This window comes from Parasteatoda tepidariorum, chromosome 9, assembly GCF_982258835.1.
Source record: "Parasteatoda tepidariorum strain Cologne lab strain chromosome 9, Ptep-v5.0, whole genome shotgun sequence".
In the NCBI taxonomy this organism is placed as follows: domain Eukaryota; kingdom Metazoa; phylum Arthropoda; class Arachnida; order Araneae; family Theridiidae; genus Parasteatoda; species Parasteatoda tepidariorum.
The window spans coordinates 54,527,723-54,554,108 of record NC_141763.1 but is presented as its reverse complement, the minus strand read 5'-3'; the positions used below and the strand labels follow the sequence as shown (position 1 = coordinate 54,554,108).

The window sequence follows — 26,386 nt, the reverse complement described above, 5'->3', positions numbered from 1 at the left end:
ACTATCATACTAGTTCCGACAACATTTTTCTAAATTTTTGAACTAGTCTATTTTATAAACAACTTGATAATCTAGATAACCAAATTAGCTCTCATAGCTACTATAATGTTGTGTGAAATTCACTGACATCAAATATTAGATTTTCTGCCTTTAAATTGTGTATTGTGCATATTGTGATTAATTTTAGATTAATGAACAGTAGACAACAAACAAATCTGTAATTCCATTTCATTTTGTTTTTCATTATTCACATTTCATTTATTGTATTCTAATTAATTTTCGTCGTAAAGATTTCAATTTTCCGAGCATTGTCCGGTAAGAGTTATAAGGTACCAAAAATCCATAAAATGCGGTCTTCAAAATGCTATTCCTGAATTTCAATAACTGTATTGATCTAATGGAGCCGTGTTTTTCAAATTTGGATTGTTTTGAATATTAAGTAAGGGATTCTTTCTAAATTTTAGTCAAACAAGTGCTCAGAAAGTTTAATTTCGAAAGCTTCATTGAAAAAAGGACTGTAACAATAAGAATGACAAAAATGCCCTGCATTCAGCCAAGTTGTAACTGAACCTCGCCAGTGGTTCAAAAGTTATCATGGTTTCATTATCATAAAATTAAATCGTTGTCAACTGTATGTAATAGTCATAAAATATGATGGTTGTATGGATATGATGGATGTTTGTGTTAGCATGTCTTATGGTACTAAATAACATGGAACAGATTCTCAGATATGGTAGACATTTAAAGGTAAAGATATAGTAGAAGTTTAAGTATGGTGAAGATAGGATAGACATTTAAAGTTAACTAAAAAGCACATCCTCCTGTTCATTAACGCTCGCCAACTAGCCTTCAGATCGCTTTACTCACGTCGTTTTTCCGTCCAGTTTTTTATGCTTTTTTGAAAGCTAAAGTTTGGAATAAATAGTTCATAAAACTTTCCTCTCTAAAAAAAATTTCAAATCTGTACATTTCAATTTTTATTAACTATGCAACTTTAAATTTCAGTATTAAGAAGCACAACCGGCATACGCTCTTTATTTTATCACAGAGTTGTATCATGTATGAGAATAAAAAAAAGAGTAAAAACAAATAGTAAACTAATAAAAAAGTTTAAATTTAAGTAGTCTTTAGTAGCTGCAATTAATCTCTACGTTGAAACCAGAGTTAGCAATTCAAATTTCTCTGAAGGTAATTTTAAAATTCGCAGCCTGCATATTTCATTTTTCCTATATACGTATTCCTAAATTTCAGTATTCAGACACACAACAGGCACACTATAAATATTTGAATCTGATTAGAAAGAAACAATTTTCTACCAAAATTTTCTGTATGAAAAAAATTCGAAACACTAAAATAAATTCACGCAATCCCATCTTCATTCAATAATGTTTATGGAAATGAAGCAGAAAAACTTGCCTCTAGAACCAATCATATCCAGAGAAGTATTTCATTTCTATTTGCTTTAAATATAATCATCGTTCATGATATAACAGTACCGAAATAAACAAAAATACAACAGAGATACTAAACTGTAACCGTAGAGTGTCCATTATTTAAATCTACTGCGTCAACTAACCGTTTCTTTGAAGTGTTTCTAGATGGCGCCGGGGTCCGTTGAGCCAGGAGAAAAACTTTTAGAAAAGCGTTGTGATGACGTCATGGTTAATCGTCTTTGTGTTCATGCTTTTAACCTATCATTTCTGCCTGACTTATCTATAAGTCAGGCAGAACAAACTTATCTATGTTTCAGTTTTGCACAACCCACGCTTGTAATATTTAAATGGAAATGGGTTACACTAAATACAAAAGTTCTTATACATTCTCACTCGTTTGATATTTCATTTCTATGTTTCCAAAACCGAAAAGAAATTTCATCGCTTTCTTTAACAACATACGCATTAGTGCTTCATATAAATTAGAATAGTTTGTTTTTTAAAGAGCTGGATGCTTTTTACTTATCATTTTTGCTCAACTGCAATTCAGCGTGTCTCAGGTTTTCTAAGCTTAAGTGAGGAACGTCTAAATAAAATGTTTTACTCTCAAATTTGAACTTGCTTATGACTGTTTTGCCATTTCAATTTCATATTTTTATTGTCAAAGCTGAAATGAAGATTAATCATTTTAAAACACTAGTATTTTCTATAATATATTTATAACAGATCACATTCTTTTTTATTCTCGAATTTCTCATTCACTCCCATATTACTTCAGTCGTTCTAGGATCCTTTTACTTAAATAAAAAATAACCACACTTAGTATAGTTTTACTTTTTCTTCGACACTGATCAAAAATTATCTCGAGCATAATTCAATCTATAACAAATGACTAGAAACACTAATGAATTTAATGTATATCAATAATGCTAATGACTTTTGATCGAAGCGTTATAAATTTGTTTACGGGATTAAATATTCTAAAATTAATCAATTGCATACCGAAATATATTTACTTCCAACCGCTGCATGGAAATGAAACAGAGCACTTGATAAAGGAATATATTTTTCCAACGATTGACTGTTGAATTATAGGATATCTATTAACTTAATATTTATTCTGGGCATTAAGTGGTCATTCCAAGGGCCGCCACCGAGCAAACATAATAGAACATTTAATTTCGTTAAGCCGAGCCACAGCTGTGTATTTCCACTAGAATAAATGTCCAGTTGCCAATAAGGGTTAAATTATGATATATTATACCACCAATGGGGCATCTGAAAGGAATGCTTAGGGATCAAAACATCAGAAATGCTTATTTATCACTAAATGTTGAAGTGGAATTAATCAAAGAGGTGACGCAGATTATACATTTAGGAAATATAAGCATATTCATTTTTATCTAGATGTCTAATTATCTAGTTGTCTCTTTATTTAACACTTAAAAAGTTGTAACTGAAAGAGATTTTAGGTAATAATATAAATTTAGTAGATAGTACAAGTAGTTACACAAATCTTGATGAAAATATAATAATTTTTTAAAAAATATCATTAAAAAACTAAATAAATTTTATCAGAGTTTTTAACTGTGTAAACACCCTCAGTATTGCAGACGAGCTTACTTACAAACCCTTCGTTTGCAATGAGGAGCCATCTAGCGCTGTAATCAAGGTACTAGAGAACCATCAATTTGTACCAGAGAACTCTTAATTTTACGTCAAAAATACGTATATCTCATCCTTAAATTTTATTAAGCATTCGTTAAATTTACGTAAAAATGAAGCGTCGAATTACAGTAAAAAAATAATTGTTATCCAAAAAGCCTAAATTTTATTTAAACAAATTCGTTTATTCTAAGAATATTTTACAAGCGACATTTTACTAAGTAAGAATGAGTACGTTATTTTTACATACTTTTCTCATCAAAAGTTCGTCAAAATATATAATATAAATACTCATTATACAAAGATAATAATATAAATTTAGTTGATGAAAATATAATAATTTTTTTCTATATATCTTTAAAAAATAAATATTTTTATCAGTGTTTACCCATGTAAACACCCTCAGTGTTTTAGAGGAGCTTTTTAACAAACCCTTCGTTTGCAATGAGGAGCCATCTAGCGCTGTAATCAAGGTAGCTGAGAACCATCAATTTTACGTCAAAAATACGGATATCTCACCTTTAAATTTTATTAAGCATTCGTTAAATTTACGTAAAACTGAAACGGCGAAGTAAAGCAACAAGAAAAATGGTTATCCTAAAAAACTGAAATTTTATTTAAACAGATTCGTTTATTTTAAGAATATTTTACAAACGACATTTTACTAAGTAAGAATGAGTTCGTTATTTTAACATATTACGTAAGATGACACTTCAAATTATAGGAAAAAGTGGTTATCCAAAAAAACATAAAATTTGCATAAATAAATTCGAACCGAAATTTAAATGGTAAATTTGTGTTGTCAATAATGCGTAAAATACACCAAATCATTTTTATTAAATCTAAATAGTAAATATTCTTTCGTCAGTCTTTTGTAAAATATACGAAAACAATCTTACCGAAGTGTAGTTGGTAAAATCTATTCCGCTAATATTACGTAAAATATACCAAAGCTTTTTTTACCACATATTGAAATGGTAATATCATTCCGTCAATAATACTTAAAATTTAGATATAAACTCTATTGGCTTTACCAATTTTCCAAAAATTTAGGTTTAATTTACCTTTCATGGTATATGAGAAAAAACAGTTCTAACCACAGATTGCGTTGTGTTTTTGCAATTAAACTGTACATTTAGGTATTAATTTTTTTATGAATATATTTTAATCATTTTCAAAAGTAAATATTACTAAAACAGCCAATTGGATGCATGCAAGTGACGTATCGTAGGTAAATCCTGGCATTTGTCGATTCTGAAGTCACCTAGGCTAGACTATCACAGGTATCCAATTAAATCTCATTTAAACAAACAATTAGACATTTTTGTCACTAACGATTAGAATGTTTAATGCATATTTAAAAACACAAATAAACATGACAAAATTAGGATCCATTACCAAAATTAATTAAGCATCAATAGAGTCCAAAACAGTATAGCAGTTTTTTACGATTCTTTTGTGCGAAAAAATACCCTTTCTCCATTAATTTAGTTTTTTAACACCAATTTTTTTAAAATTTTAATTTATACCTATTACCAAAATTTATTAATAGTAATTATCTAAAATAATTAGTAACGACGCTAATGTTTTTAAATCACTTTTGTTGAACTAATATTGATGCTTATTTCGAAAGCCATTAAAAATCGCCAAACTAATATTGACGCCAGTGATGATTAACAAAATAAGGTATAATTTTCTACCAGTATTGAGGCCATAGATTCTATAGCATTAATAACCTATTATGCCTATACGTGCGTCTAATATATGCATTGTGGTTATAGATTTTTTACCATTTTCCGAAATGGATAAGTACTCTAATGTTCTCAAGTTCTTGATACTACACATACATACATAATCTCTTTTTTTTGTTATTTGTTGTATATTCCGTTGCGGCTTAATACTATTTGATTTACCGTAATATAAGTTTAAAGTTCTTTTCGCTAATGTTTTTAAATCACTTTTGTTGAACTAATATTGATGCTTATTTCGAAAGCCATTAAAAATCGCCAAACTAATATTGACGCCAGTGATGATTAACAAAATAAGGTATAATTTTCTACCAGTATTGAGGCCATAGATTCTATAGCATTAATAACCTATTATGCCTATACGTGCGTCTAATATATGCATTGTGGTTATAGATTTTTTGCCATTTTCCGAAATGGATAAGTACTCTAATGTTCTCAAGTTCTTGATACTACACATACATACATAATCTCTTTTTTTTGTTATTTGTTGTATATTCCGTTGCGGCTTAATACTATTTGATTTACCGTAATATAAGTTTAAAGTTCTTTTCACCAAAAGAAAAATTAACTGTACATAAGTATAATTTAACCTATAATGTTCAGAATTTAGCACAATTTTCCCATTTCTGCTCATATAATTCAAATTTTATTTTAATATTTCTTGTTATGTTTCAATTATTTTAGTTTACAGAGTGTTTCAAAATCGTAAATATCAATGTACAGAAACTACGGAGTTTCATATACCTTTCAAAATATGAGTCATCATTATACTTCTCAAAACTACGAATGTTGATTTTACTGGTCAGAGATTTCTTAGCAGATTTTTTTAAACAATTGGAAAGGTAAAGTTTAGAGTTTTCAAATTTTCTTTTGAAAACCTTAGCACCAGTTTTTTTTTTTAGTTTTAATGGGGCGCTGCTCAGCTTAGAAAAATCTAATTTTCGATTGATCAGAGTGACAAGCAAGCAAATTATACAAGCGAGCAAATTACATTAAAAAATCTTTATCGAATCCTATGAAAATCTTCTTCTTTGGGATGTAGCGTGTGGTCGGAGACAGTTTTAAAATAGAAATAGTTTTACGTCAGTTTTACGATAGTTTTACGCCAAATTTGAAGCGGTAGGTTCAGAATTACAGATTTGTATAAGACACACACATAAACACTCTACTTTATTTTTAAAAATTAATTATTTATTAAAATTTTACCAATTACTATAATACTATTAGTGCTTACTTCCGAAACTGATTGAGCATCATCAACGTCAATAATAGTACAGAAGTTTTTACAGTTCCCCCCAAATGAGTAAGTACTATTTCTCCCATTAATTCTACTTTTTGATACATAGCTTTTTTTTCATTTTAATTAATACTATTATGAAAATTAATTAAGCATCATTAATGCAAATACTGGTATGGCGATTTCTTACGTTCCTAAATTAGTAGGGGTTTTTTTTCAAGTTTTTTATTCCTAAATGAATTAATACCATTTTTACATGAAATTTTTTTAAATATAAATAAATTTTATTTCACATTAATTTTAAATCATTTATTATTTTTTTAAATACGCATTTTAAAAAGCACAACTTTAAACACAATAAACACGTGGTTTTAGATAACTTAACGAATACTAATTTGGTGATGTAGTCCACGCATGATACCACGTTCATATTGATAACATATCGAATAATAAATAAATAATTATTAAAGAACGTGCAGAAAAAGTTGTTTTTTTTTAAATAATGAGAGCTACAAAGAAACAAACATCTATGAAGTTATTTTTAAAATATTTGAAAACGAGCAGAACCATATATTGTTTAGTTTAAAACATTGGCTAATGCTAATCAGAAAATTCCCTTTGTCAAATAACTCTCCCGAACGATCAAATCAAAATGTTGAAAAGACACTTTCCATCGGGAACTAAAATTACTCCATGTACCCAAGCCAAAATTTCAGGACAGTAGCACAAACGCTTCTGGAGTTTAAGACACGCGCACTTCTCATTTTATTATAATAGGTGATAAGTAGAATGCATGAAATTTCATATTGATATACAAAACATTTATATGAAAACCAATTTTTTCTAGAAGAAGAAAAAACAGGTATAAGCAAAATGTAAGATAGTTCCTTTTTTTTCAAAATAAACAATGTAATTTGTGAGTTGACTCGTTCTTAAAATATCACCATTAAACAACACCGATAAAAAAAACTACATCTATTTAGATAAGATCAGAAAAAATAGATGAGAAGCAATTTAGAAGCATTTTTCTGCTTGTCACATGTTGGAATAGGACAATTACTTTAGGCCATCTGAAGAAAAAAAATTAAATTTAGGCTTCCAGTGGATAATTAACTTTCGTAACACATTAGTAATTATAAAAGTCCAAAAGCTTTTTGGCGAGTCTTATCTTGGAGACAGAGAGAAGTTTAATCATAGTGATTACTCTTAAAAGGCTGATACGTTTTCTATCTAAAATTGGAATCGATCTAAAATTAATTCTGACTACACTGGCCGAAAATAGAATTCTACATCAATGAAGATTCTGTAATTTGAGTTTTAAATTGAAGTATTTAGCATTAAATTAGAATATTCGGATAATTTGTTTTCCAATTTACATTTAAACTACTTTTCAGACACATATAGAATTTTTTAAAAAAAATTTTTTTTTTTTTAAAGTAACCATAAAAAATCTTACTAAAATAATTATTAGTATTTATTTTACTGGTTATTATTCATTTATTCATTATTATTCACTTAATTAGTTAATTGAATTCATTTAATTAACTAACTACCCGTTCATCGTACGGGGTGTGTAAAAAAACAATCTGTACTGAATAATACTACAAAAGTAAAAGGCCCATACCGCAACAATTGAAGAGTTTAATAAAAGAACCAGATCAGGTGAAGATATATTTTTAGGGCTATTTTTGAATTAGTCAAAATAACGCGAAGTTTATGCATCAATATGATTGTTACTTCATAATTAGGCAATGATAAATGAAATAAGACAAATAATTACTAGCCCCCTCTCTTAATAAAAATGGTTCGGTGACCACTTTTTCTTCTTACCCCGACTATAGCTTCTTCGAAAACGCCACTTATCTATGTTTTCATAAAGCTCTTTAATTAATAAATCAAAAATAATTTCAATATTTTATTTATTTATTATCATTTTTTGCCTTCCCTGTGGCTTTGCCTTACTATATGAAACAGAAAAGCACTTTGTTTGTAGTTTATCATAAGGGGATTTAATAATCGACTACGTCAATATTCACGAATCAAATGTGTCCGCATGATAGAATCTAGTGATCATAGTCATATTTTATCTAGTGATTTGGTATTTAATATTTTTAGTGGTAGTTACGACACACATTACTCCCTTTTCAGAATTTTATTTGTGTCAGAATTCGATGAACGAATACCGCTAGTTGATAAATGCTATTTATTTATTTATTTGTTACTTTTTTATTTTTTCGCTCATTATTTTTTCATTTATTAATTAATTTATTTATTGGCCGGGATAATTTTATTTACTTCACCAGTGTTTTGAGCACTATTTTGTGAGCAAATCAACTGCTTAATATGGACTGTCCATCGATGTTTGCGAGTTTATGTCACGTCCGCAGGTCACCAATAAGAAGATAATAGACTATGTCAACCTTCATCTATGAAAAGGTACCACTTGTTAGGATCTAGGTAACATGTCTCATATTTTAGCGATTTGGTATTTAATATTTATAGTGACACAATCCAATCAAAAGACAAATTAACTGTATTTAGAAAGACGATATTTCTCGCGCTCAAATCGTGATAGGCAAAATTTTCCAAGTAATTTTCTTAGGTATATATCCCCCTTTCAATGAGCAGGACATTTATTTCCGTAGTATTAAAACTGCTTAGTATTGGTGCAGTTTTAATAATTATCAAATATATCAATATAATACGTATCCCTATATTAGTATATTTAGTACTTATAATCCATTTAACATTTGAGTTTTGTGCATAACCATTCAACATTTGCACCAAACTAAAACGTGCAACATGCTTTAACGTCGACAATGACCTTCCACGTAGTCAACAGGAGCATAACGCGAAAATGTCTGCTATTAGTAGCTCGTGATCGGTAGTTTGGCGATTACTGTCCTACAATATAAATATTTCACAAGTTAGCTCACAAGTTCCAGATTATTTTCTAGTAAATTAAAATTATTCATCATTTCTTCCCATTTAAATAATTTTAATTAATTTATTTTATCTAAATTAATATAAAGATTTTTAACACAAACAATTTCTATTACTTTTCTAATGTATGTAAAAGAGTTATTTAATATGGCATGGCTTAAAAGAAAATCACCAATTGCAATACCACATATTATAAGTACAAATTTCAAAACCTCCAATATTGAAATGTATGCTATTTTTCTATTTTATGTATCCTTCCTATTTTAATATTCCTTTTTATAACGCTATAATAGCCAATTCCCCCTTATAAAATAGCAATAAGTTTAACAAATATTTGTATTAATAAATAAAAAAATCTTCTGAATTAACACGTTTTTTCCTTAATTATTGATTTTTGAAATAAATCATATCTTACATTTAAAATCATTACATTTAAAGTATTATAAACAAATTAATTTTGGTATTTTTTTTTAAATCCTTATTATATATTTTTAAAAAAATCCTCTAACCATAAATTTAAAATTCGTTTAGATTGACTATTACGATTGAAATAATACTAACTTTTGACCTTGCTTTTTATCCTTCCTCATTTATTTTGTTAGCGACAAAATCTAAATCTAATCAGCAGGATTTGGAAAATATTTTCGTAATTTAGAGAATGCAATAAAATTGATAATTTTAATGAATATTAAATTAACTCCTCTTGTGGCTTTAGGTAAATTAAAAGCTTGCTTTTCCTTAAAGGTTAAGATGTTGAAACAAATTAAGTTTATAAAATAACAAAATTCACATCAAAGGTATTAATCTACAAATAGAATCCTAAACTAAATTTCTCTGAAAAAAATTAACACTCAAAAGAACATATTAGGTATCATGTAAATAATTAATAGCTTAATGGATAGATAACATCAGTTTCCATTAACCAAATACAAATAATTTGTTTATGATGAAACTTGTGATATGGGCCATTATCTTTAACTATAGAACTGTAGACCAGCAAATGTATGAAGAAAACTGAGAAAAAATATTTAAAAATAGTTTTTCAAAAATAAATTAAATTATAACTTTCGACAATACCACTCCAGCACACTGAGAAAAAAAATATAGGCAAATCAATTATAATATGAAAAAGTTTAACGGAGTGTCTGGCTCTATGGGAACATCAAAAAGCTCAGTAGTTCTATTTACCGAAGCACTTTGTCGAAGAATTTGGTTCACTCAACAAGAAAGTATTATTTTATAATAAGTAATAAAATTTGGTAGTTTCATCATGATACCTTAAACATTTCATAAAAATGAGAAATAAAAAACCAAATGAATGGTTTAAATAACGTATATTTTGGTTAGGTTTTATTATCCAGAAAGAATTTTTTTTTCTTTTTTTTTACCAGGAAAATCATTACCATATTGTATAATAATTTCACCAGAATTTTCCCCGTTAGTTAAATAACCCCGAAATCATTGCTAAAGTTAAAGACAAAACATTTTCTTAAAGTTTTAACATTTGAGATTTTTCATTTATGAAATATTAACTTGGTTTTTATTTGTAAAGCTGAAATTTTAGATAGGCATCTAAATAATGAATGATTTAAATTTAAAAAAATGTCATACCCCTTCATATGTGTTTTTAATATTTAAAATTTAAAAATGCCAACTTTAATTAAGATTAATATCAGCACTCAAGATTTTTTTAAAACACCCTTTTAACCCTAGTGATAGTCACATGACATTTAGATATCAGAAATTTTACCATGAAATATCAAACACTATCGATAGTTGAGAAGAGGGACATGAGACCTTATGTCTCTCTTTTAACATTATCTATGAACGATGATAAAGTTCACTTCGGATGTAACCTTCCGTGGCCATTTATCTTCTTTCAGTAAAAGCACCAACAGTTAGAAGATAAATCGTTCGTAAGCAACATCTAGAGATACTTTTAAAGTAATGCCTTCTAAGGATTAAAGAAGTAAGTTTGAAATTGATTTCAGGAAAAAGAAATTTGTGACGAGAATTGCATCATTATAATTCTAAAAATATATTTGGACTCCAATAACAAATATTTTTTTTAAGAAACGTGCAGCGAAAAAAAGTAAACAGTGACATATTCAGCTTTCAAAAGATAATCTTTATTTTCAGTTGCAAAAATCCTTTTTTTAAGATTTGCATTCTCTTAATACAGAACCTACTTACGTGTAAGCATGTACCGATAAAACATCAAGGAAAATGAAATGAGACTTTAAAATTCATTTTGTAAATGTTAGTAATGGTACAAGTACAAGGTACAATGATATAAAGCTACTCAATTTCGACCAACATAGTGCCTGATGAACGGATGTTAATGAAACTTAGCTTGTTTCTTACATGGATTATGGAAAAAATAAATCTTCAATAAAAAATAGTTCATGTTTTGACCAACAGATGCGATTTTTATATGCTTCGTTAATTTACTACGTAGAGGTTTTATAAGTCAGTATTGTTCTGAATCCTTCAAGGTTGATTAGGGTGTTAGACAAGGCTGTATACTTTCATCAACTATAGTTTTAATTGCCATAGGTATCAGAGAACAAGAAAGGTATAAATTGGAACCTTGTTGAATATCTTTCGGACCTTGATTTTGCAAATGACAGATATTTACTGGCCAAAACCCTTCAAGGCACACAAACAAACACAATCACATCAATAAAGTTCTTTTTCCCCATGCTGCTGCAAAATAAAGAGATAAGAAAGATGATTACTTAATTTGAAGAAACTGGAGAGTTTGACATGTATAGCAAGGGAGAAGCTGGAATTGGCTTTCAAATGAAATTGGCTTGCATACAATGCACGCCACATATAAAATGTTTTTTTTTAAAGAGCTAAATGAAAAAACGTAAGTTGGAAAAAAAGCTTTGATTCATTGTTCACTCTGCTTTGCAAAAATATGACTGTTTTGGTTTTATGATCACAAGACTGGTTGTAAAGTTTCTAGACAGATAGCACTACAGAATGAAAAAGCAATAAAATAATATTTTTTGCTACATATTACACACCATTTCAAGTGAAATATTTACAAAATAATGTAATAGATTTATTCCAAGACTGCACAGCGCTGTTGCTGTAAATTGGAAATTGTGGTTACTATGATAACATTGTTTTATAATTTTTCACTGTTAGCAACACCATCTGTTGACAAACTTTGCGACTAAATTGGAAATCGATTGAGAATAAGATTCTTTGTTAAGTTGAATATAAATATGCATGTATGTAAATGTATGTATGTATGTAATATATATATATATATATATATATATATATATATATATATATATATATATATATATATATATATATATATATATATATATATATATATATATATATATATATATATATATATATTCTGAAATTTTACAGTTATGTTTACATAGGTATAAAAATTTTTAAAATTAAGGATAAATTTTATACAAAGATCAATACAAACGATTAATATCAACGCATTAAAACACTGTATTAGTAGATAAGGCAAAAAAAAAAATTTGGATGCAAAATTATATTTTTAAAAAGTCATAGTTTATAAGGTAAAAATCTTATTTTGAAACTAAAATGACCCCCATTTTATTCTTAATTATAAATTATGTCTACAACAAACCTTCTTAGTATGAATATACAATTAAATCTAACATCTTATCTTGAGTGCTCATTTGCAAAATGCTTTCTTGAAATTAGTGAAGGAATTCTGTTTACTCCTCTAAAATTTGTCTAAACATCACAGCTTTAATTAAAAGTTATTTAGAAACTTGCACTATGAATTCCTCATAAAACTTTGAAATTTCAACTTCTTTGATGTTTTGCAAGGCTGTAATGTAAGCTCATGTACTTTGTTTTAGATTATGATGTTAGTAATAAGTTCGGTTTTATGTATCTGTTATCTCGCTAACTAAATGCTAATTATTTTACATACAATAAGCAGACATAGATAAGCAGACGTAATAGGGTTTTTTTTTGTTTATCTAAAAGTAGTTTGGTTTCATTCCTAATTTGAAAGTAAAATTGTTAATCACAAGTAGCTTTATTTTCACTTTAATTTACACACTCTGTAAACAGAGTTTTGAGATAAATATAACTATAAATATAATCCATACAGTACTATTTGAATTTTACAACAAATCATACAGAAAAGAGAAGTATTGGTTGGTGTCAATAACGAGCTATAGTGGCTTTCTTCTCAGCCACTTTGACATCGTAATTCATTTTCAAACATATTTTTACTGATTTAAAAATTATCCACATTGCATGAAAACACAATACACGAGTAAAAGCATTACCTCTTAAAACAAGTTGTCCATTTCTGGCTTCACTCATACTTTTAGGCTTTTTCCACCAGAAAGTGTTAAGGTAAAAATTTTAAATTATACTAAAAAATAAAGACAATGTGCTAGCACTTTTTATAATAATTTTTCAAAAATGTTTTACATGGCATTATTTGATACCATTTAATACTAGTTTCAATTATTTATTTTCACTATAGATGTGACTTAATTTATCAAGTTGTGTCAAGATTTGGAGAAAATTTTTTTTATATAACCATCCAAACAAAATTTTTATTTTTATCAATAAGATTATTCAAAGTCAAATTTAAAGTTGTTTTCATAAAACCTGTAATATACTAGAAAAACGAAAAATTGGCTCAATGTAGTTTTTAGTACTTAGTTCTCGGTAGAGTTTTACTTAGCACTTCAGTCTCACGATCACTTTTAACTTTCATTCACTCATTGAGCTATAGTATTCGCAAATAAAATCGGCGTTTTAAGGTTTCGCGATTTCCACATTTTTCCTATCTCCGTTACAATGATGTCCACAAATATTACTTTTTCACCGGCGAATACGTTATTATTATATTAATATTATAATATTACATAGTATGAGTTATAGATACTTCTTAACTGCCGTTTAAATAAAAAGAGTATCGTTTCTGCCTGTCACATCATTACGTAAGGGCAAAAGTAAAAAATGGGAGCTTGAGACGCCAATTTCAATTACAAGCAGTATATAGTCAGCTTTATATCCAAGAATATATATTTTTTCGTTTTAAAATGTTATTTTTCTTTTAAAAAATCATGTGCCAATCAATATTTTATTATTTCAGATTGGCCTCTGATGGTGATTGGTGGAATTCCCCTCGCTTTCCCCTGCAGACATTGTGCCAAGTTCGAGCTGCCATTCAAGGAGGGCTCCGAACTTACATCTGCCGCTGCGTGCTACCCATCAACGTCTTCAACGAGAAGATCTTCTCTGTGGTATGGTTCTTCCTCGCTTTCATCCTGCCCCTCAATACAATAAGCCTGGCAATATGGGTTTGGCGAATCTTCCCTTGCAATCGCCTCGCCTTTGTCCGCCTCACTCTCTGGAGAACAAGGCTCTTCAACTTGTCCGAGATATCTAGAGCCTCGAAAAAGGTCGAAACCAACTATCTCGGCTGGGATGGTGTATTTGTCCTAAGGTTGATTGAGCACAACCATGGTAGCAATCTCGCTACCGTCATCCTCGGTAAGTTGTGGGAGTTTTACGCCAATCAAATGAAGGCCCAGGAGGAAGGAGCTGTAGATCTGGAGTTGGGCAGGACGGGAGAAATGGGCAGCGTGACGTCAGTGGCACCGTCCACGTCATGGCACTCATGCCATGCTGGTGCATGCCATCTTGGACATTTTACGGGCCAGCAGAAGAGGTCCGCTGCACCTCCGCACAATGGGTACTGGAGTAAATGTTCATGATCCTAGTAGGATTAAACAATTAGCTAATCTAGGTGCTTGAATATATTTCAAATTGCTAAATTCACTTTAAAAACAAAACAAGATATTTAGATTGTTCACTTGAGGGTTTCTTCTGTCTATTTGACATTTCATCATCTGTTCTCACTAATTCTCATTCATTAAGAAATGAACTTGACTTTTGTCTGCATCACAAGCCCAAACTGTCATCTGCCAGTGTGTAATAAGCCAGCTGCTGACAACAGCCAACTGGAGTGGATTATTGACACAGTCTATTCCAGGCAACTTTCAGTGTTCTACTAATCAAACAAAAAGGCAAGTTCTCTTATAATTTGAATTAATATAATACGATCTTGAATTTTAAAATTCCATTCAAAAATAAATTACGTATTGCAGCTTTTGTGAATTTATGTTTTCCTCACATTTTTACCTGCAATAAATTAGAATATTTCTGCAATTTAAAAAGTAAACTTTTCTTATAATTAGATACTTGATTTTGTCAGGCAATTCATAATAAACAAAACAAAAAAAACAATTTCCTTCGAAGAGTACATGGAAAAATAGGAAAGGTATTTTCTTTTTTGACCCTTCCTTTTTTAACCCAATAATTTAAGGATATAAAGAAGCAATAAGTCAAATGCAACTTTTAATATATTGTCTTGAATATATTTGGGATTAATAAGTTAAATATAAATTCTAAAGTTTAATGGACGCTGGACAATTTGGGTTAAATATTGTTTTTAGTTAAATAATTCAATATCGGAAGATAATAAAATGTAAATAGTTAATTTAGTTTTCTAAGGTTGCTTAAGAATAAAACATAAGATTATAGCATAAAAACATACTTTTAAGCATGATTAAACATAATTTTAATCATGATTAAACATAATGTTTAGTATAACATTTCAAGCTTGCCGAACAGTAATTTATAAAAATGTTTTTAGTACATTATCTTATAGACGTTGAGAAACAAACAGTCAAACATAATTTTTTATCATATTGCTTTAAAAACAACAGTAAATGCATGAAAATGTATCTACATAAGGAAATCAGCAGCAGTATGCTTTGATACATTAATTATTTTGTTTCATAGCCTGCAGAATTTGTACAATTATGTCAAAGAAAGATATAAAAATGAGAGGAAATATCTCTGGGTATAACAAAACTCAATCAATGCCTTCAAAATCACCTTATTTGTTTAAGCTGCGCCCCCCCCATAATATATTTATTTATCAGCTTTACATCATCTGTTAAAATGCCTTTGGATAACGAAAAAAAATTATCCGCTTCTTAATTAGTAAAGCAAATTTTATTCGCAGATGTTTAACAGACACCGCATAATTGACGCGTATATTATTTGCGCTTGCTTAACAACGCAATGTTCTTTAAAGAATATTCTCGAATGTTGTTCAATTGAAATTAAAATAAATATGCCAACGTAATGAAAAATGGAAATGATTTGTTTATGTAAGTGGTTCTCTACTGAACAGATGTCTTTAATTGTTTCAGTTGAATAGTTCCTTTTCTCGTTTCAGGATATTACCCTTTTTTATGTATTATGTTATTCTTTCGCTATTACTTTATCGTGCATAATGCGTACTCCAGACTAATTTAACATGCATGACGAGCTAGAGTTTTAATACGTTAATACTTTATTTTCTTATTCAATATTTCTGTTTAACTGATTTTGCCTCTCCGAAGGTAACGACTCACGTTAATTGCTGATAAAATCATAAGCAGTAATTTTTGAAAAATAAATGTGTATCCTTTCGATGCCCCTGTTAATTAAAATTTCCTTCACGGAGAATTTTAATAAATATGTTGGCCATATAATTTGTTTTCTAGAAAGAAAAGGCCAGAAGTTCTGAGTTAATATTATTAATGATGCTTGCAATTTTTTTTTATAATGGCAGGCACTAAACTTGAATCTTTGCTTATGTAGATGCCGGAGTTGTTACTCATTTAGCTTTACCCAGTGGGCACCTGTGAACCAAAGTCACGGAGGCGAGCAACGTTGCCCACGCCACACTGCTTCAAACCCGTTTATAGGGTGGGTCACATTCACACATCACACGCACACACAACAGAGGACAGCACAAAGAGAGAGAGAGAGAGAGAAACATTCATGCCCAGAGCGGGTTTCGAACCCGCAGCCAATGACTTCGCAGGCAGGCGCGCTAACCACTCGACCACCTGGCCGGCACGCTTGCAATTGTAAATAAAATGCAAAAACTTGAAATTTCTGGTTTAATCCATGAGAGTGAGAGCTTTGTCAAAAGTGTTCAAATGTGATCAGCCTCACACAGTATTTTATCCATTTTTAAAAACTATATAAGAGGAGTACAATCTAAACTAGGATTACTAACTAGTATTTAGGCAAAAAAAGTAATATGGTCTACTAAAATTCACTCAAGGGACTAAAAAACAAAATCTGTTCTAAGGATAGGTATTATTATTTTTTTTTTTTTTTTGGAAAACATTATATTTTTTGAAAATAAAATAAGCGTCTAAAGGGTTACATGATTTCTCCACCCTCCAAATTTTTCAACTCTCAGTTGCCATGGTTTCGATAATCTTGCTTTTTCGACAAGACAGTATATTCCAGCTCCTTTTTAAAAGTTCTACAGTGTAGAAAAATGGAAGATTCGTGTAAACTTCGGCAGAAGAAAAGTATGGAGAGTGGAAAATCACATAAACTTGGGACACCTCATCATTTTTTTAAAAGTATAATATAGTTTTTTATTTTTTCATGCTCAGACAATAACATCTTTAAAGGTGTTATTTCACCCAATACAGGCAATGATAAAATTTATTATTTTTAAGGAATATTTTTCAAAAGCTGAAACTTACAACCAGAAAAAAATTTACCAATAAATATGCAATTTTCATTAATTTAATGGGAGCTTTTATTAATTATGTTATCTGAATTTTTTAATAATTATATGTTAGATTTTAAACGTTGATTACTGGTAAACACTAAAAACTATCATCAATTTGTATTAATAATTTTTTAATACATTTTTTAAACTGTCATTACAGCAATCAAATTATCATGAGCTAAATACCAACCGAAATATAAACCAAAATATAAGTTTAGTATTAATATATGTCATTAGTTGTTTAACTGTATTATCAGCATAATTCAGTAGTTTTTAGAGTTTTTTTTGTGAATTTGAATAAATTGTCCAAAGTTAAGAAAATACCGCCATGAGATAGCAATGTTAACAGAGGACACAAAGAGTTTTTGTAAAAACATGAAAATACTGTTATTGCAGAAATTCAAACGCATTTATTTTGGCTAAAAATTAAAATCAAATCCCCTTAAGCAGGCGAACAATATTCAAAATGCAATTAGGATTTAAAGCAATAAATACTGTTTTTATTAAATAATAATAACAATAATAATAATAATAGTTACAGATGATTTTTTACAAAAAATTATGTCTCGTTAAAATTTATTTTTTAAAAGCAAACTTATTCCAAGTTATATGCTCTAAGATGTACATAGTTCATTAATTTTAATTATGCTTTCCAACAGTTTTTTTAATGAAATTATTTTCTTTAAATTGCAGAATAAAATGTAATGACGTCATTTTGTTGAAAAAATTTTTAAACCATCACAGTTAGATGTTTAACGTCAGCTCAACGTTTAAATGAATTTATCATTTTAGAAAAATGTAATACGATTATAAGATAATTAAAAAGGAAAAGATTTGTTATACTGAAATTATAATTTTTAATAAATATCTGAAAATCAAAAGACGAAAGAAGTTTGTAATAATTGATATAACAGCCTCTGTGGTGATAGGCAAATGAGTCCACTGAGCTCCTCAATGCTGAGTACATGCGGCAAAGTGGAGTAAAACCAGGTAATTTAGTAAAACCGTGTACTTTGGTTTTGTCGAAACTAGTTTTGTTTCCCAGCAGCCAAACTCTGAATGACACTAGACTACAGTCAAACAAAAAGAACTGCCAAATTGTCGTGTTATTGCTGATTAATACACGGCACTTGTACAGAAAAGCTTCTTTTACAATGTCAACTCTCCAATGTTCTCGCATTTTAATCTCATTAATCGATCATTACACTTAAAAAATATTAATTTTTAGTCCGGATTATTATACGTTTTCAAAGATTCACATCCTAACAAACAATAAGGATTCAATCCGATAAGTATGTCTGTTCTGTTTCGTTTCAACAATTTTCTTAAATTATCATATAAAATGGAAATGTCAGTTACTCCTTCACTGAAATTCTAGTATTTCTAAATTCCACATAGGATAAACTTGTGTACTTGGCATGTAACTTGCGTTTCAAAGTATATAGTAAGCAGCAAGAAGGAAATTGTGTACAACTAAACAATGAATACATAGATTGATTAAATCAGGCAGTTTTTTGGTCTAATAGTTTAGTTCCAACTAACCTTCGATTCTTAGCTACTCGGTATTACCACTCCTTCACTTTTTAACTGAAAGGGTTAAAGCTTCCAGTCTCGTGATCGGCTGAACAGTATTTTCGACTCTCAGCGAGGATACCATAGTTTTTCCATGGAGTGTTTTCATTTCCTGCTCCCCTCAACTTCACTGGTTTAAAAAAAACTGAATGAAAAAAATTCCATGGAGAGTTTTCATTTCTTGCTCCCCTCAACTTCAAAAGTTTAAAAAAAATTTCATGGAGAGTTTTCATTCCCTGCTCCCCTCAACTTCAAAAGTTTAAAAAAAAGAAAATTCCATGGAGAGTTTTCATTTCTTGCTCCCCTCAACTTCAAAAGTTTTAAAAAACAATTTTATGGAGAGTTTTCATTCCCTGCTCCCCTCAACTTCAAAAGTTTAAAAAAAAGAAAATTCCATGGAGAGTTTTCATTTCTTGCTCCCCTCAACTTCAAAAGTTTTTAAAAAAAATTTCATGGAGAGTTTTCATTCCCTGCTCCTCTCTACTTCAAAAGTTTAAAGAGAATTTCCATGGAGAGTTTTCATTCCTTGCTCCCCTCAACTTCAAAAGTTTTAAAAAAAAATTCCATGGAGAGTTTTCATTCTCCGCTCCACTCAACTTCAAAGGTTAAAAAAAAAAAGAAACTGACGTGATAATATATATCATACAAGAAGTACTTTAATCTTGAGGCAACCTTTTGGGTTGAAAAAAAAACAGTTTTAAATTCAGCAGTCACTGCAAATGCATAATTTCTTTCCTTGAATAAACAGCACTCACTAAATTTCAAGTTCCAGAAATGTCCATCTTCCCACAAAAGCAAAGTTTTGTGCGTTTAAATAACCAAACACCTCTAATTTTTTCGGAGTGAAAATTTCTTTATTCAAATCAAAATAATGTTATATGATATGCTTCCAAATATATAATAAATCAATGTTTATTTTATAATTTCGAAGATGGACAAAACATTTCAGTGCAGATATTTTCATTAATATTGCTAGTTAAAATATACCATGACGACATTTTATTGATAGAATAACTAAATTTTAAAGTTTGATGTATTTTTGAAAATGCGACAAATTATAATAAAATAAAATAAATGTTAACAAATCATACTTATTATTTGCATTACATCATCTACTACTTAGTAATAGTTAATAACTAATTATGAAGTTTGTTTTTAGAGTACTCAATAGATTAAGAGTTATTTATTTCTCTGAACCTCTAGAACTAATTAATTTTGCAATATCATAATTATTCATCTTTTTTTTCAAATACACAGTTATATGTGTTAAAATATTTAGCACTTAAATATCAAAAGCAAAATTCTATACTAACGACGCATATCAAATATCACAGTGTAAAATATCCTCTGTTATTACACTCAAAAAAAATGCATGTCATACGCTGACAAATGTATTGCTTATTCATTGTAATTCATATCGTTTCCTTTTAAATTGCATAATAAATCAACTCTAACTTTGTCTTTTCAAATAGCTCGCAAATATTTTCGTTGACATTGTTAGTTAAAATGTTCATAAACGTTATTTTCTTGATAAGAATTGTAAACTATAAAAATATTTAAATTTGTAATAAATAGAATTGAACTAAATATAGCTCTACACTTCATGCTAATTGCATTTCAAAAAGTTACATCCCTATTTGTCAAATATAATAAATAATAAAATATGACACGAAAATATTCAATATATCAAACATTATTTATTTTTCTGAATGCCCAGAATTCATTAGGTTTCCAATTCCATTGATGGCCATCTTTTTTCCATTCCGCAGAAATGTGTGATTAATTGAAATATTTAAAACAAAGTTCGATACTAACGAAATACATCAAACATCTCGCTACGAAATTACCTCTCCAGAAATAAATTAAAGTCATATAATACACTTCCAAATGTATAGTTTATCGATAATAAATAGTATCATATGCTTATGAAACAATTCCATATCGTATGCTTCCAAATTGTAAATCATAATTAATTTTATGCTTTTAAATAGTTCGCAAATTTAAATTAAAATATTTGCATTAATGCAGCTAGCTAATATTTGTATTAACTTTATATTGATGATAAGAATTGTTAACTATAAATGTTAGAAAATTTTTTACAAACGTAATGAAAATATAGTTAAATAAAATATTTGCTAATTTTCTTTCAAAAATATTTAAATCCCCATTTATCTAATATAACAAATTGATAGTAAATCATATCATATGCTTATGAAACAATTCCATATCGTATGCTTCCAAATTGTCAATCATTATTAATTTTATGCTTTTAAATAGTTCGCAAATTTAAATTAAAATATTTGCATTAATGCAGCTAGCTAATATTTATATTAACTTTATATTGATGCTAAGAATTGTTAACTATAAATGTTAGAAAATTTTTTACAAATGTCATGAAAATCTAGTTAAATCAAATATTTGCTAATTTTCTTTCAAAAATAGTTACATCAATATTTATCTAATATAACAAATTATAAAATGTGTCACAAAAGTACTCAATAGATTAACCATTATTTATGCCTCTGAATGCCCGGAATTCATTAATTTTCCAATTCCAGAAATGTTCATCTTTTTCCGATACGCAGTTCTGTGTGTTGAAATATCTAACATCGAAATATCAAAAACAAAATTCTATACTAATGACATACATCAAATGTCAGATCGCGGCTTTAAATTTCAAACTAACTTCAAACATCCTGACACCAAAAGACACCACTACATCGAAAACACATTAATAACAATTTATCTAAAATCCCGCGTCTCCACTTTTCGGAAACTGGTTTGATGATTTCTCGCCAAAAGTCAGCCAAATATAGCTGGATAGAGAAACTTTTGAATTAGGGAAAGGGTGAGAGAAAATCTTCATTATAATTCCGTTATCTCCAGCTTTAATTTAACGCTGAAAATTTAAAGTTTTGCTTTTCAAAATCGATTTTGCCTGAAGCGAAAGAGGTACTTTTACTGATTCAAACAAATGTTGCTTTAAATAGCATTTTCTAGAGGGATTTCAGGAGAAGCTTTAATGACTTGCAAGCTTCAGTTTTGATGGTTTTTAATTATATTTGTATTCACAATTGTAATTAGTTTTTGAATGAGTACACAGTTGCAAATAAATCTTGATAAATTGTGCCCCAGAAACATTTTTATTTTGAGAAATACTGAATATTTTTATTTAACTTCCGAATTTAGAAGCTTGATTGAGTACTAAAGAGATTTAACGGTATTTTCTTCGCGTAATTAAATGTTGTGATTAGATTCGATTCGATTAAATGGTTCCATGTTTCAAATTTTTAATTTATTTGAGTTCACTTTAACATTTTTGTCTTTCTTTTAATAAATTCAATAATTTTGTTAAATTTAATTTCTTGTACATAAATTTATTAATGTGATAACAAACTGCCAAGACATTGTGTTTTGGAAGTATTTAATTACAAAAATAGATTTGCATTCATAAACTTGCTAAAAATTATTCAGAAGCAACAATAAGAATCTCAAAAAAAAGGTAAAATTTGCAAGGTAATCTACTGCATATTTTTTTACTGCATATTTTTTACTGTATATTTTTTTTTCAACTTATAAATCTATAGATAAATTATTTTCATATTGCTCACTCTGCACTGCTTTTAAACTTTTCAAAAAAATAATTTCGTTTTTAATTTTTTTAAACCTGTTGCGAAAGGCAGCGCTGTTAATACAAATTTCTTACCCTTTTTTCTGATATTTCCACTTTTATGCTCCTTCCTCGGGAAATTTTTATTCTTTTAACTTTTTTTATTTAGTATTTTTCAGCTAACGGCTTACCGGAAATTCCAGTTTTTAAAATTATAATTCTTAGTACTAAACATTTAGTTGAAAATACAAAACTGTATCGAATTAATGGTTTTTATGCCATGCTCTAAAAAATCATGTTAAAGTTATAAAAGTTTGCTACATTCTCCAAATTTTATCCCATACTATAACACTTTCATACATTAACTAACTAACTAACTAACTCAGTGGCGCGACAGCCCATTAAGAGGGCCAAGGCCGACTGTGCCCATCTCAGTTTTCTTGACCTTGGGCTCTGGGGTGCAGGAGCATATGTTCCGGTCAGGTGGTCAGCCGAACGCGGAACCCCCAGTGTTAGTTCCCAAGCATGCTTGGTACTCATTTTATCGACCCACTGAAGGGATGAAAGGCTGAGTCGGCCTTGCCCGGCCCAAGGATCGAACCAAGGACCTGTGGCACGACAGCGCGAAGCGCTACCGCTCAGCCACCGGGCGTCCTTTCATACATTACTTGATTAAAAAATTTCATTTGCTTCAAAAATATACGAATTGGATTGGACTGATTGAAAGAACTTGAAAATGGGAGCCTATTTTTGAGCACCTGAAAATTGTCAATTTCTTATGTCAAGTCGATTGCTTATGTCGATTGCTTATTTCCCTTATACTTATTTTACTTGAAATATTTTCATGATTAAGAATGATGTTAATGTTCTATTTAAATTTTAGAAACCATAACTGCTTGAAAACTGCATTCTATGAATTTTAATATTCGCCCAAAATAAGAAATACACGGACAAAAGAAAAACCTTGCATACTTTTCAAAAAAGATAGCCAGGAAAACAGGCCATAAAAATTCCTAGAAAAAACACTGAAGGTCGCAATAAAACATGCCTTCCTCCGACACAAAAGGTGAGCTTCAACATAAACTTAACATTTCTAGTCATATGTCACGTGATGCCGAGAATAAAAGAACCTAAAACATTTCACCATCTGTACGTCACAGCAAGAAAGGGCCCACTTATTCCTTTTTTTCGATATTTTTTTTATTCTTTTGGCGACTATTTCTCATTCCCTTGAAAACAGAGTTTTTCCAGAACACCGGAAAAAATTATGGAACGGACGCTTCCTGTCTAAATGCCGATAAAATGAACACCCCGTTGGGCATCTAGCAAAAGGAAGCTAGTTTCTGCTTCTCAAAACAGCTTCCACGCTGTTTTTTACTTCAAAGGAAAATATTTTCCAGTTTTATAGCGCTTCTTGGACTTGTTATTTATGTTGTAGGTATCTGTTGTTGCTCTCATTTTTTCTCAATGATTTTCAATGATGCTCAGAAGAAAAGAAATATTCTGATTCAATAAAATACTGCTGCCATTTTCAATGCTGCAGAATTCAGTGAATTATAAAACAATAGAATAACCAGTTTTAAATTTAATGGCATCAAATTCCACTTCTATTTTTTTTTTTTTTTTTTTTTTTAGAATTCTGAATTTAAAAAAAAATGTTTTTTGTGGTTAAAAGAAAAGCGTTTTCATTTTTTGGCTTTGAATTAAGAATTTGATTTTAGATTAATTAATGAACTAGTTATTTATACTGCTGGTGTCAGCTTTTGCTGATTTTTTTCAAAATAATTTTCATTGACAAATAGAAGAAAAGAAATGTTCTGAAGAATTCCATGAATTATAGAACAAACAAATAACCAGTTTAAAACTCAATTGTATTAAATTCCACTTTGTTATTCAGGGAATTTTATGCAACATTTTATTTGTTAGTCATAAAAGTGTTCGAAACATTTATTTTTAGGATTTGTTTTGAATTAAGCTTTTGATTTTTGATTAATGGTTTTGATCAATATAATTCTTGTGATTTTTTGTAACTATTAAAATTACTGAGAAAAAAATTATGTATTTCACAACCAGGAAGAATATTAAAATATTTCTGTTTAAGACTTAAAGCTAACTTTTATTTCTACAATAATTAAAGGCATACAACACAGGTTTGATGACAAATATATTTTCTAAAAACTGACCATTTAAAAGCATATGGGCTCCGGTACAATACGGCCTAAGACGGGTTACATCATTAAAATATACGTATAGTACGAAACAAAAAAATAACAAATTACTGGAACACCCTGAAGAAATTTAATCTTATGAATGGATTTTCGCATAAGTTAACTCAATCTTCTTGGTTTAACATCCTAACTTTTATTATTTTAATTAATTAGTGCAAACAATATTTTAATTCGAGAAGAAAAATGTAATTTCTTTACAGAAACATGCATTTTTTGTGACAGCTTTGAAATTCTGATCCTCAAAATATTGGAGTAGCCCCAATCTGTGAAATATAGTATAAATAGTTCGATCTATATAAACAGGGTGCACCAGGAATATTGGGACAAACTTCAAGAAAAAGTAGGAGATATCATAAGGAGTCAGATTTGCATAGTAACTCCGAAGACGTTTTCGAAGGGAAGCTGGGTGTTCTTCACAAGATGAATTGAGCTTGGTAAACCGGTTCCCTGGCTACCGCGATCTCCTGATTTAAGCAGCAGGGATTTCTTTCTTTGGAATGCACTGAGAAATGTTGTGCATGCAACACCTGTGGATTCCAAAATGGATCTGTTTGCAAGAATAGCCTGAACTGTTGCGGATGTCCAACAAAATCCAAGTGTATTTCAGCGATATATATATATATATATATATATATATATATATATATATATATATATATATATATATATATATATATATATATATATATATATATATATATATATATATATATATATATATATATATATATATATATATATATATATATTGCAATGGATAAATATTTTTTTAGCGATTCATGAAAAACGAACAAAACATTTTGTCGATTCAGGAGAGAAAATTCAATAAAAGATAACTATAGCAAAAACTTCATTTTATTCTATATAATTTCCGCAGAAATAGGAAGAAATTCCAGTAAGATAAGAATCACTTTTCAGAAGTACTTTTTCTTCAAACCAAAACAGAACACTTTTGTAACATAACACCATGGAAACACACAAGAAGGAAATATTCTTTTCGGTATCCTACATATCAATTCTTTTCATCACGGTCGAGGGGCACTTAATATGTCGATAGAACAATTTTCTTATCCAATATCCGCTGGATCAGGACGAAAGTGCAAAATTACACTTTTTTGAACACAGAGAGGACGAGATACACAGAGAGATAGAAAGAAATCTGATTTGTGACACTCCCAGAGACTTGTCCGCCTCTCGTCTGCTGCATGGCTGGGTTTTTACTGTGTCATCGTCTATCTCGACGAATGTTAAAGGAGCAATCAAATATTGACAAACGCCTGATCTTACAAAGCGAAATTAAACATGTCTCAGATATTGAGTA

At 29.2% G+C, this 26,386-nt stretch overlaps 1 protein-coding gene across 1 annotated transcript in view; it reads left to right on the top strand.

Moving 5' to 3' along the window:
- Positions 1–26,386, top strand: part of LOC107444390 (innexin unc-9-like) — a 147,030-nt gene that overhangs the window by 34,051 nt on the left and 86,593 nt on the right. The window contains exon 3 of the mRNA XM_016058512.4: positions 14,155–15,091. Coding sequence (XP_015913998.1) covers positions 14,155–14,779 — 625 coding nt within the window. The 3' untranslated portion in view covers positions 14,780–15,091. The remainder of the gene's footprint in view (positions 1–14,154; positions 15,092–26,386) is intronic.